The 22,085-nt window shown below is 40.0% G+C and overlaps 2 protein-coding genes across 10 annotated transcripts in view; one reads left to right on the top strand and one right to left on the bottom strand.

Annotated features, from left to right (window-relative positions):
- The window catches only part of UNC13B (unc-13 homolog B), a 186,961-nt gene that overhangs the window by 116,453 nt on the left and 48,423 nt on the right, over positions 1 to 22,085 (bottom strand). The window lies entirely within an intron of this gene.
- Positions 19,262 to 20,400, top strand: LOC124247841 (poly(A) polymerase alpha-like). Its single transcript, XM_046677606.1, is given in 2 exon segments — positions 19,262 to 19,728; positions 19,730 to 20,400. Coding segments are annotated over 2 exon segments (936 nt in total). The 3' UTR covers positions 20,199 to 20,400.

The raw sequence follows: 22,085 nt of genomic DNA, 5'->3' as shown, positions 1-22,085 counted from the left end.
TTCCTGGGCCCAGGATTGAGGGAGAAGAGCAGGTTATCTTTTGAATCCGCCCTTAATACTTTTCATTTATCTTATGATAAGTATCTTTCTTTTCAATCAATATATTCCAATTAGCTTCTTCAAAAGTTCTCTCTAAGCTCATCTCTTCTGGAAAGTCTTCCTGAACAAACTACAGGCCATTCTTAACCATTTCTTCTTCCTCTGCCACCTCAACACGCTCCTCTTTATTTACAAGATATTACTACTGAAAATGAACTGAAAGGAATTGCCCAAAATTAAAATATAAGCAGAAAGACAAGTACCAAAAGGCTAAGGGAGGAGACAGCACTCTCACATTTTGCCTGTGGGCGTGAAAATAGTACAGCCTCTATAGAGGACAATTCTATAATGCCTTCCAAAATGTTAAATGCACAGGGCTTTGACCTAGTAATCCCAATGCTAGCCATTCATCCAATATGTATACATGTATGAAATTATATATGTAAAATGATACCAACTTCAGCACTGTAACAGTAAATATTGGAAGCAACCTAAATGTCAATTATAGCAATTCCAATCCTAAGTATACACCCAAAAGACTCAAAAACAGGTATTCAAACAAATACCTGTACATAATTGTTTACAGCAGCACTACTCACAACAGCCAAAAGTTGGAAAAACCCAAATGCCCATCAATTATGAATAGATAAACAAAGTGTGGTATACTCATACAATGGAATATTCAGCCATATAAAGGACTGATACATGCTACAACTTGGATGAACACTGAAAACATTATGGTAACTGAAAAGGCCAGTCACAAAGGTCACATATTATATGATCCCATTTATATGAAATATCCAGAATAGGTAAATTCGTAGAGACAGAAAGTAGATTAGTGACTGCCAGGGACTGGGGGTAGGAGAAGAATGGAGAGTGATGCTTAACGGGTATGGGGTCCCTGTCATGGGTGATGAAAATGTTTTGCAATTATAAAGGGTGATGGTTCCATAGCATTCTGAATGTACTAAATGTCACTGAATTAAACACTTTAAAATGGTTAATCTTATCCAAATGAATTTTATCTCAACCTTTAAAATGTCCATTTACAGGGAGTGGTTCTCTACATGTATATATTATATTGCTAAATGAAAAAAAGTGAGGCCTGTAACTGTGCAAAGCACACTACCATTCGTGAGGGGTAGGTATATGCATAAGCATATGCAGAGGCATATGTATATGCACACATACACATGTATGCATACATTTGTGAATGCATAAACTCTTTCTAAAGAAATCCACAATAAATGGCCATTGTGGTTGCCTCTGGGCAAAAAACACACGGCTAGGGGCCGGCCCGGTGGCGCAGCAGTTAAGTGCCCACGTTCTGCTTCAGCGGCCCAGGCTTCGCCAGTTCAGATCCCGGGTGCGGACATGGCACTGCTTGGCAAGCCACGCTGTGGTAGGCATCCACATATAAAGTAGAGGAAGATGGGCATGGATGTTAGCTCAGGGCCAGTCTTCCTCAGCAAAAAAAGGAGGATTGGCAGCAGTTAGCTCAGGGCTAATCTTCCTCAAAAAAAAAAAAAAAAATACATGGCTAAAGAATAAGGTAGAGAAAAAAATTTGGTTTTCATAACATACACTGTATCTTTTGATACAAAAATGAACCTCACGTATGCAGTTCCTTAAAAAAAATAATAACAAAGTGTGGGGGAAAGTCTTAAGTTTGAGGTAACCAAGAATCAGCTTTCTGGGGAACATCAGAATGATCAGGATGCCTTAATGCAAGACAGAATACCTGACTCAGATCAAGCGGTAAATGGTGGAAGAAAGATGGTAAAGAAGGAATATGAGCTCTGGACCTCCGCCTTCTGGGATTTTAGAAATGAGAAAGGAAAACAGAGGAAATTGATGAGGTAGGAGAATCTTCAGGATAGAGCCCAGGTGGCCATGCAATCCTATTTTCCTGCAGGGCATGTAGTCCTAGATAAATAAGCAAAAGCAATCAGTGACATAAGGCTTGCTCTTCTGCTTTCAGTGCTCACAGAATTAGGTCTTTCAGTCATAGCCATCAAAATTTTAAGTGGCACAAAATCTTCAATCCTACAACAGATTTAAAAGGAGAGAGGGTGACAGGTGACAAAAAGGACACTAGTGATCTGAAGTAAAGGTAAGAAAAGGTTCTTACTTTTCCAAAAGGCTCTTACTCTACCAAAGGAGTGAATCTGCCCAAATGGGCCAGCTGCATATCTCCAGTTTCTGAAGGAAACTGTGTACAACACAGGGACTCACTTCTTTCTGCAGATTAGCAAGTACAGCTTTGACATCACTATGCTCCCTCCAAACCAATATGCTCGGCATATAATTTAGCATCTTTCTAATCGTCTCCCCAGACTTTTTATTTATCCCACTATGAATAATCTTTCCTTTCAATTAACACATCTCAATTAGCTCCTTAAAACTCATCTCTAAATGTATTTGTTTATTCCTCTACCCCCTCAGCACTTTCCTCCCTGTTTCCTGAGTATCCCTATGTGCCTCCCGAGGATCACTGCATAAATAACGTGTTCAAGTTGCTACACTTGTGTTTTTGTCCTCTTCTGACCTGAGTCTAGGTTATGAGCCAGGTCTCCTGATTCTTTCTGCATCCACCCATTAATTCGTCCTTGGATCCCACAAAGAATACTCCAGAAAATATAGAAGCCTCTGGGGAGGAGGAAACAAAAAAACATAATGGATAAGTTCAAACTCACACGCTTTGGATTTCGTGACTGTAATGCTTGTCTGGAGCCTCAAAGCTTCACAAGAGAAAGTAGGAAAGGTAAGACAATTCTCTTTCTATCCAGCAACTGCTAAAAAGGCTTCATTTCTACTAAGGGTAAACATGAGCACTCTAATGCTTTAAATTACCATACAATATAGATGACAAAGCGTTAGTTATTGCCAACCTCACATCTCAGTTACCTGACTATGAGTCTAGGAGTCTTAACTGCAGAAACATCCTAGGAATCTATAAGCTCTGGACAAAGTAAATTTCTACCCAAAAAAAGGATGCTATCTTCCAGCAAACACTGTAAATTACACTCTTTCAATAATAATTTTTTTTTTTTTTTGCGCAGAAAGGCCAAATTGTCTTTCCCCAAAATCCAGGGAGGATGAGGTCTCTCAGGGGCAACCTGGTACCTAACACATCCAAGACTGAGACTAATGGCTGTGCCAAAACAAACAGAAAACTACCCCTGCAATTCACCAGTCTCACAGAGAAAAAAAGTCTGCCACTCAGGGAACAATGAAAATGCTAAGAAAAAGTTTAGAGTACATTACTGAATTCTACTAGAAGATGATAGGTGATGTGCTCATGAGTATTAGTTCGATTATTACACTCCAAAAAATATATATATTACACATGTTCTTCCATATATTCAAATACTGCATAATTAAAATTTTAACTTATTTTTTTTAAAAAGAAAAATTAAGATGTTGGAAGCATATACACCAAACTGTGAAAAGCAGTTATCTCAGAGTAGACTGGAGAGGAGCTATTATAGAGAACTTATACTGACTACATTATATATTTCTGAATCATTTGAAGATTTTTATAGTGAACATGTTACGTGTTTCTATTTTAAGTTTAAAGTAAAAAGGAGACTGATTTAGTATGTTTGGGTGGTGTTCTTCACAACACCATGCAAAATGACCATCAAGAATTCAAAATCAGTGAGGAAACTAACATGTTCTGTGGGCATAAACTGCCAAAGTTCTTAACTCAGTAACAAAAGTGTGAGAGTCATTCTCGGAGGGCAAATGAAGACTGAGGAACATGCCTGTTGTATTCAAGGCCAGGGTTCAGGGAAACAGATCTTTGCCATGGAAAACAACCCAGAAAACAATCTATTTTCTGTGGCTTCAACAAACTCTTAAATCACATGAAAACCCAAAAGGGACACTGATAAAGAAGTATTGAAATCTCAAATACATTAGCTGTGAACATTTTATTGTAGCATATGGTACTCTAAACCCAAGTCCAAGAATGGAAAGAATAATCAAAAGATCTCTCTGGTGTATACACTATATGTCTGGACAAGTGTAAAACCTCCAAAATAACCCATGGGAAACTGCTAACAGTGGCTGCCTCTAGGGAGAGGACTCAAGTGACTGTGTACAGGAATGGGAGGGAGACCTTTTACTGTAGTCCCTTTAATATTTTAAAATTTTTGTACCATTATACATATTATCTATTTAAGAAATTAACTAGGGCCGGCACGGTGGTGCAGTGGTTACGCGTGCACATTCCACTTTGGCGGCCCGGGGTTTGCAGGTTTGGATCCCAGGTGCAGACATGGCACTGCTTGGCAAGCCATGCTGTGGTAGGCATCCCACATATAAAGTAGAGGAAGATGAACACGGATGTTAGCTCAGGGCCAATCTTCCTCAGCAAAAAGAGGCAGATTGGCAGCAGATGGTAGCTCATGGCTAATCTTCCTCGAAAACAAAAAAAAGAAAGAAATTAACTAATTTTAAAACAAAAGGCACTTAGCAAATTAAGAAAATGCTGAACAGCAAATTATATTCCATGAGATTTTTGCCATCAGGGGATGGTACAGTGGAAAGAATACAGACCTTAAGTCAAACAGACCAAGGTGTTTTGTTTTGGGTTTTTGTGGGGGTTTTTTGCTGAGGAAGATTGGCCCTGAGCTAACATCTGTTGCCAGTCTTCGTCTATTTTCCACAGCATGGCCACTGACAGACGAGTAGTGTAGGCCCATGCCTGGAGTGTGTGGCACTTAACCACTAGGCCATGGGGCGAGCCCCAGAACAAGGTTTTAACCCCAGTTCACTGACTTACTAGAAATAAGTTGTACGGAAAAAGATAACTGGCTAGGAGGCCTGAAAAAAAGACTCTGGGCTACTCTTCACAATAACATGCAATGTGGCCACCAAGAATTTACAACTAACAAGGAAACCAAGACAGTCTGCAACTTTTAATCACAGATGATATGAAATGAGACAGCAGAATTTTAACCCAGAGCGCAATGAACAGAACCCTCAAAAGCCATAGTGTATATTGAAAGCCACATTAAGAAAAAAAAACGGCCGGGAAAGTTATGGAGCTGGAACATTTCTTTTATGAGGTCGTGCTGCAATGGATGGAGCTGAAGGCAATCTGGTATAGGGACTAAATAGGCCACTTATGCCTTGGATTTATGTGAATAGCTCAAGTATTATATGATGGCTTTGAGGAGTGGATAAATTTGTAATTAAATCCATGGTGGCAGTGTCCCAGAGAAGCCTGGGATACAGGAGTAAGTTCAGTAATTTCTCAGGTCCCCCAGTTTCAGTGCAGGGCATTATTCAAAAAGACTATCAGAAGCCCTAGTAGATCACGTTAATCATCTTGAAGGGGCCCACCATGCAACAGCAACATGGCACTACTGAAGGATATCGAGGATAGGGTGAGTTCTGTTCCTTCACAAGTTACAGTAAGAGATTCTGGATCTCTTCAAGACACTGTTGGAAACATGGATTCACGTACTATATGCTCTTAAAAGGATCCTAATACTATTCGAGACTGTGAGGCCACAAAGTTCTCTAAGAGTTGGATCTCCTGATAGGCAGGGGCTATCAACATGCTGGCTACTATCATCTGGAAAATAAGTAACACAGAAAACAAACTGATGCAGAACACGTCACAGGATCTGGTGTCAGCCAATCTTCCTTTCTATCTGGAGCTGTGCAAGGTGGTTAAGTGTGATGGTCAGGAAGTGCCAGGTCCTCTCAAGTTGGTGTCCTCTGGCATAAAATGCTGAAGTGACAGTCCCATAATCTATTCTATATGATCACCTCTTGACACAATGAGTACTTGCTAATTGGGTTCACTCCTTCTGGCACGGGGTGTGTCCAGAATGGAAGAAAGGAATTCTGAACCAGAAACAAATGGACAAAATTTCCTGTTCTACTAGAGTCCACCACCATCTGACTAGGAAAACAAGTTCTGGCCCCCATCAAGAGGCAACTAGACTACCTTAGAAGATTAAAGCTAGTCTTGTCTGTGGTAAGCGGAAAAACGGGACTAGGAGCAGCAGTGGTGGTACTTGCTCAGAGTTTCGTGTTTGGTTGATTTTAGTGGAAGAATTAGACCATCATCTGCACAGGAGGCAGGAATCTAATCTTCTAGGTGGGAAATTCTGGTTACATATATAGAATGGCCCACTTCTCTGCCTCCTCAAACAGGTAGAATCTTAGAAATAAGACCATGTTCATAGCATGGCAGTGGGCAGTCTTAGACGGAGACCAAGAATAATAGGATGTAAGAGGAGTATTTGAATGTAGTGCAGACTACAGATACGGTATGTCAGGCCTAGTGGCTTAACAGTAGTGGGAAGCACTGAATACCTTCTGCTTCCTAAAAGTCAATAATATTAGGGGCTGGCCCCGTGGCCGAGTGATTAAGTTCACGCGCTCCACTGCAGGCGGCCCAGTGTTTCGTTGGTTCGAATCCTGGGCGCGGACATGGCACTGCTCATCAAACTACGCTCAGGCAGCATTCCACATACCACAACTAGAAGAACCCACAACGAAGAATATACAACTATGTACTGGGGGGCTTTGGGGAGAAAAAGGAAAAAATAAAATCTTTAAAAAAATAATAATAATAATAATATTAGCACGATGGATCACCAGGAAATATAACAATAAGGGTATGTCGTCTAACATGTCTCTTCTAGGTATCTTGGTAAAAGAAATCCTTTAGATGTTAGTGGTGGTAAAATAAGATGTCAGAATTTGGTAGCCAAGCAGTGTATTACCGACAGTGCTTCTGAATGTTTGGTCACCGTTATTCATGCATGTGACTCACATCCAACTGTTCTGAACTGATTCATTCTTTAAGAAAAATTTTAAACAATATGCTGAGTTATGCGCTAGTTTACTAATTTAAAAGACTGATTCATACTTAGGAAATTTTGGTTTATGATCTGATATGTCATTATTTGTAGCCACTATTGTAACAAAACCAATGAAACAAACCTTTCACAAATACTCAGAGAAATCTCTCTGAAACAGCAACAGAGGGCTATATCTCAAACAAAAGTTCAAGCTAGCTTTGAGATCATATTACAAAAAGAAGTAACATAGACTCCAAAACCTTTTTATTTCAAACATAGTAACTGATTAAGAGAGATGTTAGGGATATCCTCAATAAAAGGGACACAAACTTTAAGAGCTACTTAGAACTCTCAATCAAGGAATCACTAGTATTGTTGAACTAAACTGTGTCCACCTCAACAACCAACTACTGTTCAATTAAGTTTCGAATCCTAAAGTTAAAAGTAAATCTACAATGACTTGCCTCTACATTGTCAGGCCTGAAATTGTTTTTTAACAAATATTTATTTTCTTAATCATAAAATCAATGCAATTGCAGAAAATTTGGAAAGTACAAAAAAGTATAAAGAAAAAAACGAAAACAGAACTTACTTATAAATCCAACCACTGAGAGCCACACTATTAGAACTGTATTTCCCTGGGGTTTTTTCCTAGGCTATGTGTATAATTTATTTTTTAGGTAATTTGGATCTTTTTAAAACTTATTCACATAAATATTTACTATATCCTTAAAAATTATTTAAAAGCAGATCAATCCAGCATGTGGAAATGCCGCAATCACCCATTCCTCCATTGTTTTTTCACTTGTTCTCCACTGTAATTAAAGCCTAAACATAAATCTTCCTCTGCATCTCAAGTTATTTTCCTTGAATACTTCCTAGAAGTGAAATCACTGAGTTAGAAAGATTGTGCTAATTTATACACCCTAGCAGAGTATGTGGGTCCTACTCATCTCATTGAATCCTTGCCAGATGCTGAATCATTTTTGATTCATTTCTCAAATGCAGTCAGTGACACTACCATTGATAATACAGTTGGTAGGTAAAGCATACGTGTATAAAAATTGAAAACACTATAAACATGCATAGCTTAGTAGTCATAAGACTCTTTGGTGTGGTAACACGGTGTGTAGCTGCATTTTTTGACAAGAAATAGGTAGAAATATCCTTACTGAAGAAATAAGTTTGAATATCTTAGAATGTTTAGATATATCTAGAAAAGGAACAGACCAGTTTCTCTCTCTACATTAACTTCTGGTTATGTTTAGGCCTGTGGCTAAGATAAACGTTCATATTATACTATTTGTTACCAGTGAAATTTGTTTCAAATATGCAGACCAAACTGCACAGCCTCAGAGTATCTTTATAAATTGAGGAACAAAAACTACTCAAATACGAAAAGGCTAGCATGCAGATAAAACCTGCAAAAAGTAAACACGATGTGCTGAGGGTTCCAGCATGCCTCTCTTGGCATCTGCCACCAACGCTCCAAAAATCAAATCTGCTAAAAAGTCCTGGAAGGAAAGTAATGGGCTTTTGTGCTGGTAATGAGAATGATTTCAAACAAAGACACAAAGACAATTCAATGGGAGTAAAAATAGCCTTTTCTATAAACGATGCTGAGACAATTGGATATCCACACGCAAAAAGATGATCTTAGACGCTTAACTCATACCATATACAAATGCAATGAATGAACCTTGATTGAATCCTAAATTGGGACAAAGGGCAAAAGTATTTTGGGGAGAATTAGAGAATTTTGTACATAGAATGGGTATCAGAAGACATTATGAAATTTTGTTAAATTACCTGTGATAGTTAGCTGTGACAGTGGTTTTGTAATCCTATGTGAGTTATATCCTAAGGTAAAAAAGCAACTTTCAAAAATCTTAAACTTTAATTAGTAGGCTTGTGGTTGGTAATAAATTGGTATATTAATCCTTAAATTTGCTTGTGTACATTATAGGATAGAGTAAATGAAAAAATAATTTGGTGTTCTTGGGAACAAGGGTTCTCACTAAGAGAGAAAGGAGATACAAATATGGAATGGGGAAAGATCAGAAAAAACCCTATGGTGATTGGCGATATCAGTATGAACATATGAGTTGTGTATGTGTGTGTGTTTTCCTACCTCTATCCACTCAAAGAGCCAAGAAGCAACAGTACTCCAGTAGCAATGAGCATAACTAGTTCCAAGATCTTGATTTCTAAATATCATTCCCCACTAAAAGGAACCAGGGCTCATTGGGGAAATGACATTCTAGGACTGAAGCAGAGGACAAGATGAGCCTGGAACACCTTGTACCAGGAAAGGAAGGAAGTGCTCAAAGAATGATGTCATTCATTCATGTCAAAAGGACACAGCATCTGGTTTAAAGGGACTCTCATAGGTCAAATGTGGGACAACTTGAGCATCAAAGAGAAGGACAGAACTGGATTATGAAACACCAAGTTAAACGAATTCATGAGTCCATAGTGATAGCCATAAAAAAGGAGGCGAGGAGAGGAGGGAAAGCCTTTCTTTACAGAAGATTGACAGCTACTCAACATAAAAGAAATGATAGAATTAGAAAATCATCATTCAGCAACCACCAATGTAATAATAAATTTAGGCAATGATCATAACAGATTCTAAAATTAATGAACGAAAGGCTGTGAGAAAATACGACATATACACACAGTTTCAAAGTATTACTGCATCCCCACAGATTACTTATTACTTCAAAGGGAAAAAATACTTTAGCAGCGGAGAGATCTGGAAAACATCATCTGAAGTAATAATTAACATCAGCATCACAAATAATGGGGCAAATCGACATCAGCTATGAAGTAACCAGAATCTAATTATGAAGAAACAATCAGACAAATTCAGATTTTAGGAAATTTTGTAAGACAATTTAACTGTATCTTTGTCAGTTGTCTTGTAGAATGTCTATATCAGTGTGGGATTCAACAACCCTTTGGGAGAGCAGTTGTTGGCGAAAAGAGATGACTCCTTCTCTTCCCTATTTCCTGGGGAGGGGAAAGATCAATGTTTCTCTTCTCTGAATCCTAGCGAGGAGAAGCTCTGAGATTCACCAAGATTGACGCTTGTGAGAATGGGAGCCAGACAGGTTGGATGCCCATTTGGGTGGGAGAATTGCTGATCTGGATCCTGTACCCACCTAAGTAAACAGAAAGAGGAACCCGATCAAGGAGGCAGAGGATAGAATAGAGTTGACTGCATACTATCTGTTTCTCAGAGCAAGAATAAGTAAGCTCCCCTTATCATGGGTCAAATGAATTCTGTAGAATGTGGTTGGGCCTGAGCTGTCTTGATATTCTCTCATTCAAGAAACCTCTATGTGATAGGTGACCAGCAGCCACAAGCTAAGTACATCTTTTGGCAGAAGAAGTCAACAGGGGATGAAAGAGGTTGAACCAGAGCAATCTCTCACATCCAGGAACTGGAGCCAAAGGAATCCCCTCAAATAACTTCTGGAGATTCACACATGCATCCCAATGAGAAAGGAGGCATTCACCTACCCCACAGAGGACAGAAGAGCTGAGTATCAACCAGACAGGCAGTAACAACCAACAAAGAGAGAATCAAGACCTCTCCTAGGAAGACTGATGTTACTGTTCTTAGAAAACACAAGCATCTTTCAAATCTCAATGTAAGTCTTACCCTGTCCATAAAGACTGCTCCAAATACTGACTTAGCATGAAAATAAGACGCTTTGGTGACTGCGTAGGACATAGATAGGGCTTTGTGTACTAGCATTCATTGAAATATCCCAAATCTCCTCTAGTCCTTGCTCATTTACATAAAGAACGCTTCTAAGACTTCTCTTAACCCTGCCCGGGTGGTTCCATTAGGGCCAGAGTCTCACTTCGCTACTTCTAGAGAGCACAGGACTCATTCTGTAGCATGTGCAACTTGCTGGAACACCGGAATCTCAGTGACAGCCCATCTGCCTAGACACAGCTCCCAGCCATTCCCTCTTTGGGATTCAACTATTCCCCAGTACTCTAACTCAGAGAGTGGACACAAGGTCCCAATGTGTCTACTCTGATCACTATCTTTCTCTCATTTTCCTTGCATTTCTCTCCTCTCACTCAAGCCAAGGGAGACTTTTCTTAGTCAGGAATAAAGGGATTAGAGTGAAAGTCAGCTTCCTCTCATAAAATTTATCCAAAACATTTTGTACATTCCTCTGAAGTCCTAGGCTTTAAGAACCTAAAGCCACAAAGACCACTTCTTTTTCTCTTTGCCTTCCATATCCTTCCCTGAAGTAATGGACTTCTAGAAGACAGCCTAGCTGCTTGAAATGGCAATAATACAGGGGATTAAAAAATAGAGAGACATAATATAGTATAATAATTACCTTACATATATCACAGTTACCAAAGGAGACAAAAACATACTAAGATAAAAGTGAATGCAGAATGCTATTACCAGATGTTTAATTCACCATCAGAAAGGTTTGACCCAAAAGAAAACATTGAGAAGAAGCATACAGTTCACCCCAACACTTTTAAATAATCCCGTCACTTTTAGGAGTATACCCAAATAACTGGGGCCACAGAAAACTCTGTATTAAAGCTAAGAAGAAGGGTTTCTTTAGAGCAGCAACCCAGTGACTTCCGAAAATATTTTGAAGACGTCTCACAAATGACTGCAAAAGACTGACCCTAGCAGAGAGGGTAGTGGGAGGGACCATCGATGTGAAGAAATGTCAGGACTAGGACATTACAGCCAGAAGAGTCCTAGGATCATTTAGACCAACTCTCCCATTTTATACATCATGAAACTAAAGTTGACAGTGGAAAGACTTCCAAAGTCCCTCAGAGAGACAGCAACAAATCTAGATCTAGAACAAGGACTCAATTACTTCATTACTTTTCTTAATAACTTTTAACTATTAAAAGTAGTACATCGTTGGGGCCAGCCTAGTGGCATCATGGTTAAGTTTGCGTGCTCTGCTTTGGCAGCCTGGGGTTCCTAGGTTCACATCCCTGGCACAGATCTAGCACCGCTCAAGCCATTCTGTGGTGGCATCCCATAAAAAAGAGGAAGATTGGCAGGGATGTTAGCTCAGTGACAATCTTCCTTGAGCAAAAAGAGGAAGATTGGCAACAGATGTGAGCTCAGGGTCAATTTTCCTCACACACACACACACACACACACACAAACACACATAAAGTAGCACATTGTTAAATATTTAGAAAATGTAAGAAATGCAAAGAGGGGAGGTGGGACCAAGATGGCAGAGTGAGTGCTCTTCCTTGTCTCTCCCCCTTCGAATCTACAACTAATTGGACATCGATCGGTTAACAAAGGAAATCCATATACCATCTCAAGACGCCTGAGACCCACGCTGCTATACATCGGAAGGTGCACGGACATCCCCCCGGGAGGAGGTGGAGATAGGTAAAAACTCTCTGAACCCCAACCCCCGGATAGCCTAATACCTGCAAGAGGCTCTTCCAGCGCACTCCCCCATAGCATCATCACGCACCAAAGGCGGGAGTGTGCACTCACCGGAAGAGCAACGGTGGAAACAGGTGACTACAGCCCTACCTAAGCCCCCTGCGATTACACCTAAGCCCAGGGGGAAACTCCAGGGTCCTGCACCACTGGCAGGGAAAGCCTCTGCTCGCCATTAGCAGAGAGGCCCCGCCCAGCATTCAGAACACCAGGAAGCCCCCAAAGAGCAGAATTCCGGGCAAGGCAACAGCCTGCCAGCCGCCGCCGGGCCCACGGACTCCAGCTGTGTCCCAGATGGGGCAAGGGGCTCCCAGAGATTCTGTGGGACTCATCTGGGGCTGGGTGGAGCTCCAGCAGACCAGCTCCGTGGCCCAGGGGGGAATACCAGGTTCCCACAGCAGCCTCAGCGAAAGCCTCTGCACAACACTAGTGGAGAAGCCCCAACCGGCAAGCACAAGGCTGGAAGGCCCTGCTGTGAAAGTAGCACAGCTAGGTGAGCTAACCACTGCAGACTGCAGAAGATACCCATAGCTCTGCTGGGACCAATAGTGGACAAGTGAGATCTTGTGGGCTCTGACAGTGACAGAGCTGTGATTACAGGTGATCCTGCTCCCGCTGTTGGGAAAGCCCATAACACCGCTGTGGACCCCAAGGAGGGAGCGCGTCTAGGTGGTCTGCAACAGTAGGCACCAGCAGGCTGAGGCCCCCTTGCGATTGCCCCCACAACTGACGAGGGACCCCACAGAACCACTGTGACTATGAGGAGGGGCCCAGGTCCAGTCAGTAACAGCTGACAGGGTTCCTGGTCGGTGCAGTCTAAACAGCTGCTCACCCCACACCAGTTGAAACAAGTGGAAGTAGTAACTAAACTCTATCTCTATGCAGAGGCACAAATCCACACCATCAAGCAGTATGAAAAAATACACTAAATGTCCAGAACAGAAGGAAAATGACAAGTACCCAGAAAACAATCCCAAAGACAATGAAATCTATAACCTAAATGACGATGAATTCAAAACAGCCATTTTAAAAAACTCAATGAGTTAAAAGAGAATTCAGATAGACAACTCAATGAGTTCAGGAGCTATGTCACAAAAGAGCTTGATACTATAAAGAAGAACCAAACAGAAATACTGGTGATGAAGAACATAATGGAGGAGATTAAGAAAAATCTGGACTCTCTGAACAGTAGAGCCGATAATATGGAGGACAGAATTAGCAATCTGGAGGATAGGAACATAGAAATGCCGCAGGCAGAGGAGGAGAGCGAACTAAGACTAAAAACAAATGAAGAAACTCTCCAAGAATTATCTGACTCAATTAGGAGATGCAACATAAGGATTATAGGTATACCAGAGGGAGAGGAGAAGGAGAAGTGGACAGAAGGCCTGTTCAAAGAAATAATGGCTGAGAACTTTCCAAACTTGGCGACAGAGATGGAATTTCATGTGACAGAAGCCAATCTTTATCTCCAAACTTTATCAATGTAAGAAGACCAACCCCAAGGCATATAGTAGTGAAGCTAGCAAAAGTCAACGACAAAGAGAAAATACTAACGGCAGCCAGGCAGAAGAAAATGACCTACAAAGGAACCTGCATAAGGCTATCAACAGATTTCTCAGGAGATATGTTACAGGTTAGAAGAGAATGAAATGATATATTCAAAACTCTGAAGGACAAAAACCTGCAGCCAAGAATACTCTACCCAGCGAAAACATCCTTCAAGTACGATAGAGAAATAAAAAAAAAAAAAAAGATAAACGGAAGGGAAACACCAAGAATAAATATAACCTTGTCATTTTAACCACAAACTCACAACACAAGAAGGAAGAGGAAAAAACAGAAAATCTGACAATAACAACCTAGAAGGGGAAGAGAAAAGGGATGGAAGGTTTTAATTTAAGGAAATAAGAGGTTATCAGAAAAAGGACTATCTCATCTACAAGATGTGTTATACAAACCACCTGGTAACCACTAAACAAATAACAAGAATAAAGACACAAATTACAAATAAGAAGAAAGCCAATACAGAAATTTACCTACCTGAATTAGGAATTCAAAAATCATGGGACAAGAAGCACAAAGGAAATATAAAAGAACCGGAAAACAAGTGATAAAATGACAGCAGTAGGCACCCACGTTTCAATATTCACTCTAAATGTAAATGGATTGCACTCTCCAATCAAAAGACACATAGTGGCAGGATGGATCAAAGAACAAGATCCAACAATATGCTGCCTCCAGGAAACACACCTCAGCCCCAAAGACAAACACAGACTCAGAGTGAAGGGATGGAAAATAATACTCCAAGCTAATAATGAACAAAAGAAAGCAAGTGTTGCCATACTTATATCAGACAAAGTAGACTTCAAAGCAAACCAGATAAAGAAAGACAAAGGGGGCAGTATATAATGATAAAAGGGACACTCCACCAAGATGACATAACACTTATAAATATATGCACACCCTACACAGGAGCACCACAATTTGTAAAGCAGCTATTAACAAAACTAAAACGAGACATCAACAACACCACAATAATACTAGGGGACCTCAACACCCCATTAATAACAATGGATAGATCATCCAGACAGAAAATCAACAAGGAAATTATAGAATTAAATGAAAAATTAGACCAGATGGACTTAATAGATATATATAGAACACTTCATCCAAAAACAGCAGGTTACACATTCTTCTCAAGTGCTCATGGAACATTCCCAAGGACAGACCTTATCTTGGGAAACAAAGCAAGCATCAATAAATTCAACAGGGTTGAAATAATATCGAGCATCTTTTCAGATCATAATGCTATGAAACTAGAAATCAACTACAAGAATAAAGCTGGGAAAGAGGCAAAAATGTGGAGACTAAACAACATGCTACTGAACAAACAATGGATTATTGAAGAAATTAAAGAAGAAATCAAATATTATCTGGAGACAAATGAAAATGAAAACACACCATACCAACTCACTTGGGATGCAGCAAAAGCAGTCCTAAGAGGGAAATTCATTGCAATACAGGCTCACCTCAACCGCAAGAAAAATCTTACATAAACAACCTAAAACGACACCTAACAGAATTAGAAAAAGAATAATAAACAAAGGCCAAAGTCAGTAGAAGGAGGTAAATAATAAAAATTAGAGCAGAAATAAACGATATTAAAACAAAAAAGACAGCAGAAAGGATCAATGAAACAAAGAGTAGGTTCTTCGAAAAAATTAACAAAATCGACAAACAGCCAGACTCACTAAGAAAAAAAGAGAGAAGTCTCAAATAAACAAAATTAGAAATGAGAGAGCAGAAATCACAACAGATACCGAAGAAATACAAAGGATCGTAAGAGAATACTAAGAAAAACTATATGGCAACAAATTGAACAACCTAGAAGAAATGGATAAATTCCTAGACTCTTAACAACCTCCCCAAACTGAATCAGGAAGAAACAGAGAATCTGAATAGACCAATCACAAGTAAAGAAATAGAAACAGTAATCAAAAACCTCCCCCAAAAATAAGAGTCCAGGACCAGATGGCTTCTCTGGAGAATTCTACCAAACATTCAAAGAAGATTTAATACCTATCCTTCTCAACCTATTCCAGAAAATTGAGGAAGATGGAGGACTCCCTAAGACATTCTATGAAGCCAACATCGCCCTGATCCCCAAACCTGACAAGGACAACACAAAGAAGGAGAACTACAGGCCAATATCACTGATGAACATAGATGCAAAAGTCCTCAACAAAATTTTGGCAAACCGAATATAGCAATACATCAAAAAGACTATACACCATGATCAAGTGGGATTTATACCAGGGACACAGGGATGGTTCAACATCCGCAAGTTAATCAACGTGATACACTACATTAACAAAAGGAGAAACAAAAACCACATGATCATCTCAATAGATGCAGAGAAAGCATTCGCCAAGATCCACCATCCATTTACGATAAAAACCCTCAATAAAATAGGTATAGAAGGAAAGTACCTCAACATAATAAAGGCCATATATGACAAAACCACAGCCAACATCACACTCAATGGACAAAAACTGAAACCCAGCCTCTGAGAACAGGAAGAAGACAAGGGTGCCCACTTTCACCACTCTTACTCAACATAGTACTGCAGGTGTTGGCCAGAGGAATTCGGCAGGAAAAAGAAATAAAAGGAATCCAAATAGGCAATGAAGAAGTAAAACTCTCGCTGTTTGCAGACGACATGATCTTATATATAGAAAACCCCAAAGAATCCATAGGAAAACTACTAGAAACAATCAACAGCTACAGCAAAGTTGCAGGGTATAAAATCAACATACATAAATCAGTAGCATTTCTAGATACTAACAATGAACTAACAGAAAAAGAACTCAACAAATCAATCCCTTTCATGATGGCAACAAAAAGAATAAAATACCTTGGGATAAATGTAACCAAGGAAGTGAAAGATCTATAGAACAAAAACTACAAGACTTTCTTGAAAGAAATTGATGACGACATAAAGAGATGGAAAGACATTCCATGCACATGGACGGGAAGAATAAACATAGTTAAAATGTCCATACTACCTAAAGCAATCTACAGATTCAATGCTATCCCAATCAGAATCCCAATGACATTCTATACAGAAATCGAACAAAGAATCCTGAAATTCATATGGGGCAACAAAAGACCCTGAATTTCTAAAGCAATCCTGAGAAAGAAGAACAAAGCTGGAGGCACCACAATTCCTGATTTCAAAACACACTACAAAGCTACAGTAATCAAAACAGCATGGTACTGGTACAAAAACAGGTGCACAGATCAATGGAACAGAATTGAAAGCCGAGAAACAAAACCACACATCTATGGACAGCTAATCTTCGACAAAGGAGCTGAGGGCCTACAAGGGAGAAAAGAAAGTCTGTTCAACAAATGGTGCTGGGAAAACTGGAAAGCCACATGTAAAAGAATGAAAATTGACCGTTCTTTTTCACCATTCACAAAAATAAACTCAAAATGAATCAAAGACCTAAAAATTAGGCCTGAAACAATACGTCTTCTAGAAGAGAATATAGGCAGTACACTCTTTGACCTCAGTTTCAAAAGGATCTTTTTGGACACCATGTCTTCTCAGACAAGGGAAACAATAGAAAGAATAAACAAACCGGACTTCATCAGACTAAAGAGCTTCTTCAAGGCAAGGGAAAACAGGATTGAAACAAAAAAACAGCCCACTAATTGGGGAAAAATATTTACAAGTTACTTATCTGACAAAGGGTTAATCTCCATAATATATAAAGAACTCACACAGCTCAACAACAAAAGATCAAACAACCCGATCAAAAAATGAGCAGAGGACATGAACAGACATTTCTCCAAAGAAGATATACGGATGGCCAATAGACACATGAAAAGATGCTCATGATCACTGATCATCAGGGAAATGCAAATCAAAACTACACTAAGATATCACCTTACACCTGTTAGAATGGCAAAAATATCCAAAACCAAGAGTGACAAATGTTGGAGAGGCTGTGCAGAAAAAGGAACCCTCATCCACTGTTGGTGGGAATGCAAACTGGTGCAGCCACTATGGAAAACAGTATGGAGATTCCTCAAAACGTTAAAAATAGAAATACCTTATGAACCAGCCATTCACTACTGGGTATCTATCCTAAGAACCTGAAATCAGCAATTCCAAAAGTCCCATGCACCCCTATGTTCATCGCAGCATTATTCACAATAGCCAAGACATGGAACCAATCTAAGTGCCCAGCAATTGATGATTGGATAAAGAAGATGTGGTATATATATACAATGGAATACTACTCAGCCATAAAAAAGAACAAAATCGTCCCATTCACAACACCATGGATGGACCTTGAGGGTATTAATGTCGAGTGAAATAAGCCAGACAGAGAAAGACGAACTCTGTATGATTCCACTCATAGGTGGTAGTTAACATATAGACAAAGAGAACTGATCAGTGGTTACCAGGGGAAAGGGGGGGTGGGGGGAGGGCACAAAGGGTGAAGTGGTGCACCTACAACATGACTAACGATAATGTACAACTGTAATTTCACAAGGTTGTTAACTATCATACTCTTAATTAAAAAAAAAAAAGAAATGCAAAGAGGGGGTTAAAAAGTCATAATCCCACATACCAGAGACAAATTCGGTTAATATTTTGTTGTTTCTTTTTCCAGATATCTTCCCCATAATTGTACAGATACATTCACATAGGTGTATTAGTCTGCTCAGGTTGCCACGACAAAATACCAGAGACTAGGTGGCTTAAACAACAAAAATTTATTTTCTCACAGTTTCTGGAGGCTGGAAAGTCAAAGACCAAGGTTCTGGCAAGGCTCAGTTTCTGATGAGAGCCCTTTCCTAGCTAGAAACAGCCACCTTCTCACTGTGCCCTCACACAGCAGAGAGAGCTCTGGTGTCTCTTCCTCTTTTTAAAAGGGCACCAGCCCTATGCGATTAGGGCCCCACCCTTATGACCTCATTTAACCTTTAATATCCCCTCACAGGCTCTAGCACCAAATATAATCACACTGCAGTGGTTAGGGCTTCAACACACGAGTTTTAGGGAGACACAACTCAGCCCATAGCATTCTGCCTCTGGCTCCCCAAAATTCACATCCTTGTTGCATGCAAAATGCATTCATTCCATCCCATCAGCCCCAAAAGTCTTAATTCACTCCACCATCAACTTTAACATGGAGAGTCCAAAGTCTCATTTAAATATCAACTAAGGGACGCCATGTTAGGACGAAGTGGAAGGAGGAGAAGCGCTTAAAGTGGCGGGAGCGGGAGTGGGGTTGGACCCAGGGCTGAGGCAGGTCGCCCCTCCCTCCCGCCTCAGTGGATCATGCCTAGAGCGGCAGCAGTTGTGGGGGGTGCGGGTAGTGACTGGGCGGTGCCAGCGCAGGAGACGATGCCGTTTCCAGTTACAACGCAGGGATCACAACACACACAGCCGCCACAGAAGCATTATGGCATTACCTCTCCTATCAGCTTAGCAGCCCCCAAGGAGACTCACTGCCTGCTTAGACAGAAACTCATTGAGATTCTGAAGCCGTTTGGGGTTTTTGAAGAGGAAGAGGAACTGCAGAGCAGGATTTTAATTTTGGGAAAATTAAATAACCTGGTAAAAGAGTGGATACGAGAAATCAGTGAAAGTAAGAATCTTCCACAATCTGTAATTGAAAATGTTGGAGGAAAAATTTTTACGTTTGGATCCTACAGATTAGGAGTACATACAAAAGGTGCTGATATTGATGCATTGTGTGTTGCAACAAGACATGTCGATCGAAGTGACTTTTTCACCTCATTCTATGATAAGTTGAAATTACAGGAAGAAGTAAAAGATTTAAGAGCTGTTGAAGAGGCATTTGTACCAGTTACAGATTGATATTTTGTTTGCAAGATTAGCACTGCGGACTATTCCAGAAGACTTGGACTTAAGAGATGACAGTCTGCTTAAAAATTTAGATATAAGATGCATAAGAAGTCTTAACAGTTGCAGGGTAACCGATGAAATTTTACATCCATTACCAAACATTGACAACTTCAGGTTAACCTTGAGAGCTATCAAACTGTGGGCCAAATGCCACAACATCTATTCCAATGTATTAGGTTTCCTCAGTGGTGTTTCCTGGGCTATGCTAGTAGCAAGAACTTGCCAGCTTTATCCAAATGCAATAGCATCAAGTCTTGTACATAAATTTTTCTTGGTATTGTCTAAATGGGAATGGCCAAATCGAGTGCTATTGAAACAGCCTGAAGAATGCAATCTCAATTTGCCTGTATGGGACCCAAGGGTAAACCCCAGTGATAGCTACCATCTTATGCCTATAATTACACCAGCATAACCACAACAGAACTCCACGTACGATGTGCCCGTTTCAACACGGATGGTCACGGTTGAAGAGTTTAAACAAGGTCTTGCTATCACAGATGAAATTTTGCTGAGTAAGGCAGAGCGGTCCAAACTTTTTGAAGCTCCAAACTTCTTTCAAAAGTACAAGTATGTATTTTAAGGCACGGCGGACATGCTGCTCTCTTAAGTAATGGTTAAATGGTAGCATATTTGACATCTCTGCTTGATAGACTAATGTAGTTTCGAATTTTCCTTTAAACAACTGTAGAAGTTTTCTTCCTGGCACAAGGGGTGTACTGTTTTTAGTAAACCTCTTATTTTTTCTTTGTCAAGGTAAAGTGTAGCCCCTACAGGTTTGCTGCCTGATGTAACCAAACTCCTACTACATTTGTAGCAACATCAGTTCTGTAGGCATACTTTAGTCATCACCAAAGTCTAAATCTGTATACCTTGGCAAAGGAGGTGAATGTTAAAATCTGTAGTTAATGTTCTCTATTAAGAAACTAAGTAGCCAGTTCTGGAAACTTATCATTAAGATTCCCTATTACATAGGCAAGCTAATCAAATGTCACTATATAGTCATAAAATGTTTTCAGTAATTACACGATTGGCCTGCCAGTCCCCCTAATGTTAGTAAAGCCCCCTCAAATATTTCTACAAATAATTTTCTTGGAATCTAAATGGGTGTAGTATTTTTTACTAATGGTTTTAATATAATCGTTTAATACCTTGGTACAGGTTAAAATCCTGATTGTGTTGGTTTTGATGAAAATTGTAAGTTATAATAAATCTTTAAGAAATAATAATAATAATAAATAAATAAGTAAATAAATACCAACTAAATTGGTTATGAGTGAGACTTCAGGTATGATTCACCCTGAGCAAAATTCCTCTCCACCTGTGAACCTGTGAACCCAGATAAGTTATGTGTTTCCAAAATACAATGGTGGGACAAGCATAAGAGAGATGTTCCCATTCCACAAAGGAGAAACAGGAAAGAAGAGGTGACAGGTCCCAAGGAAGTCCAAAGCCTAGCGAGGCAAATTCCATTAGATCTTATGGCTGGAGACTAATGTTCTTTGGTTCGACGTCCCACCTTCCAGGTCGACAGTGGTGGCAGCGTCACCCCCACCGCTCTGCATGGTGCCTTGTTCCCATGGCTCTCTGCAGTGGCCTCCCTCTGAAACGGAAGAGAACAGCCTTGCCCTGTGGGCCTGTGCTGGGAGTAGAAGTCGTGACAGTCACTGAATCATCTTCCGAGTCGTTCCTCCTTTCCCTCAAGAACAGCACATGTTTATAGCCAAATAACTCTACGGTCTGGTCCTGTAGAATCCAAGAAGTCCAACAGCGTCCCTTCGTTCTGGCCCTCTTTCTCTCTCCTCTTTAGCTGAAATTGGCAATGTCTCTGCTCATATAATCCCATCTCTATTCCTGGCTTCTGCTGAGATGGCTGATTAAGCCCATGAGTCATACCCATGATCTATTTAGTGTTCTCTTCAGGACAAGCTTTCTCACTTTTTACAACATGGACAGGCTAAGAATTTTCCAAATCTCCAAGTTCTGGTTCCTTTTTGCTTAATAATTCCTTGTTAAACTCTCTTCTCTCACATTTTATTATAAGCAGTAAGGAAGATCCAAGCCACACCTTCGTTACTTCGATTAGAAATCTCGTCTGCTAAATAAATACCTAATTTGATCTTTTGCAAATTCTATCTTTCACAAAACAGTCGAACAATTCAGCCAAGTTCATTGCCACTCTATAACAAGAACTGTCTTTCCTCCAGCTTCCAATACACTGTTCCTCATTTCCGTCTGAGACTTCTCCAGAACGGCCTTTAACATCCATATTTCTCCCACAGACCCTTCACAGCAATCTCAG

Source organism: Equus quagga, chromosome 1 (genome assembly GCF_021613505.1).
Source record: "Equus quagga isolate Etosha38 chromosome 1, UCLA_HA_Equagga_1.0, whole genome shotgun sequence".
Taxonomy (NCBI): Eukaryota; Metazoa; Chordata; class Mammalia; order Perissodactyla; family Equidae; genus Equus; species Equus quagga.
The sequence above is the reverse complement of the archived record's forward strand: the minus strand, read 5'-3'. Positions and strand labels throughout refer to the sequence as shown.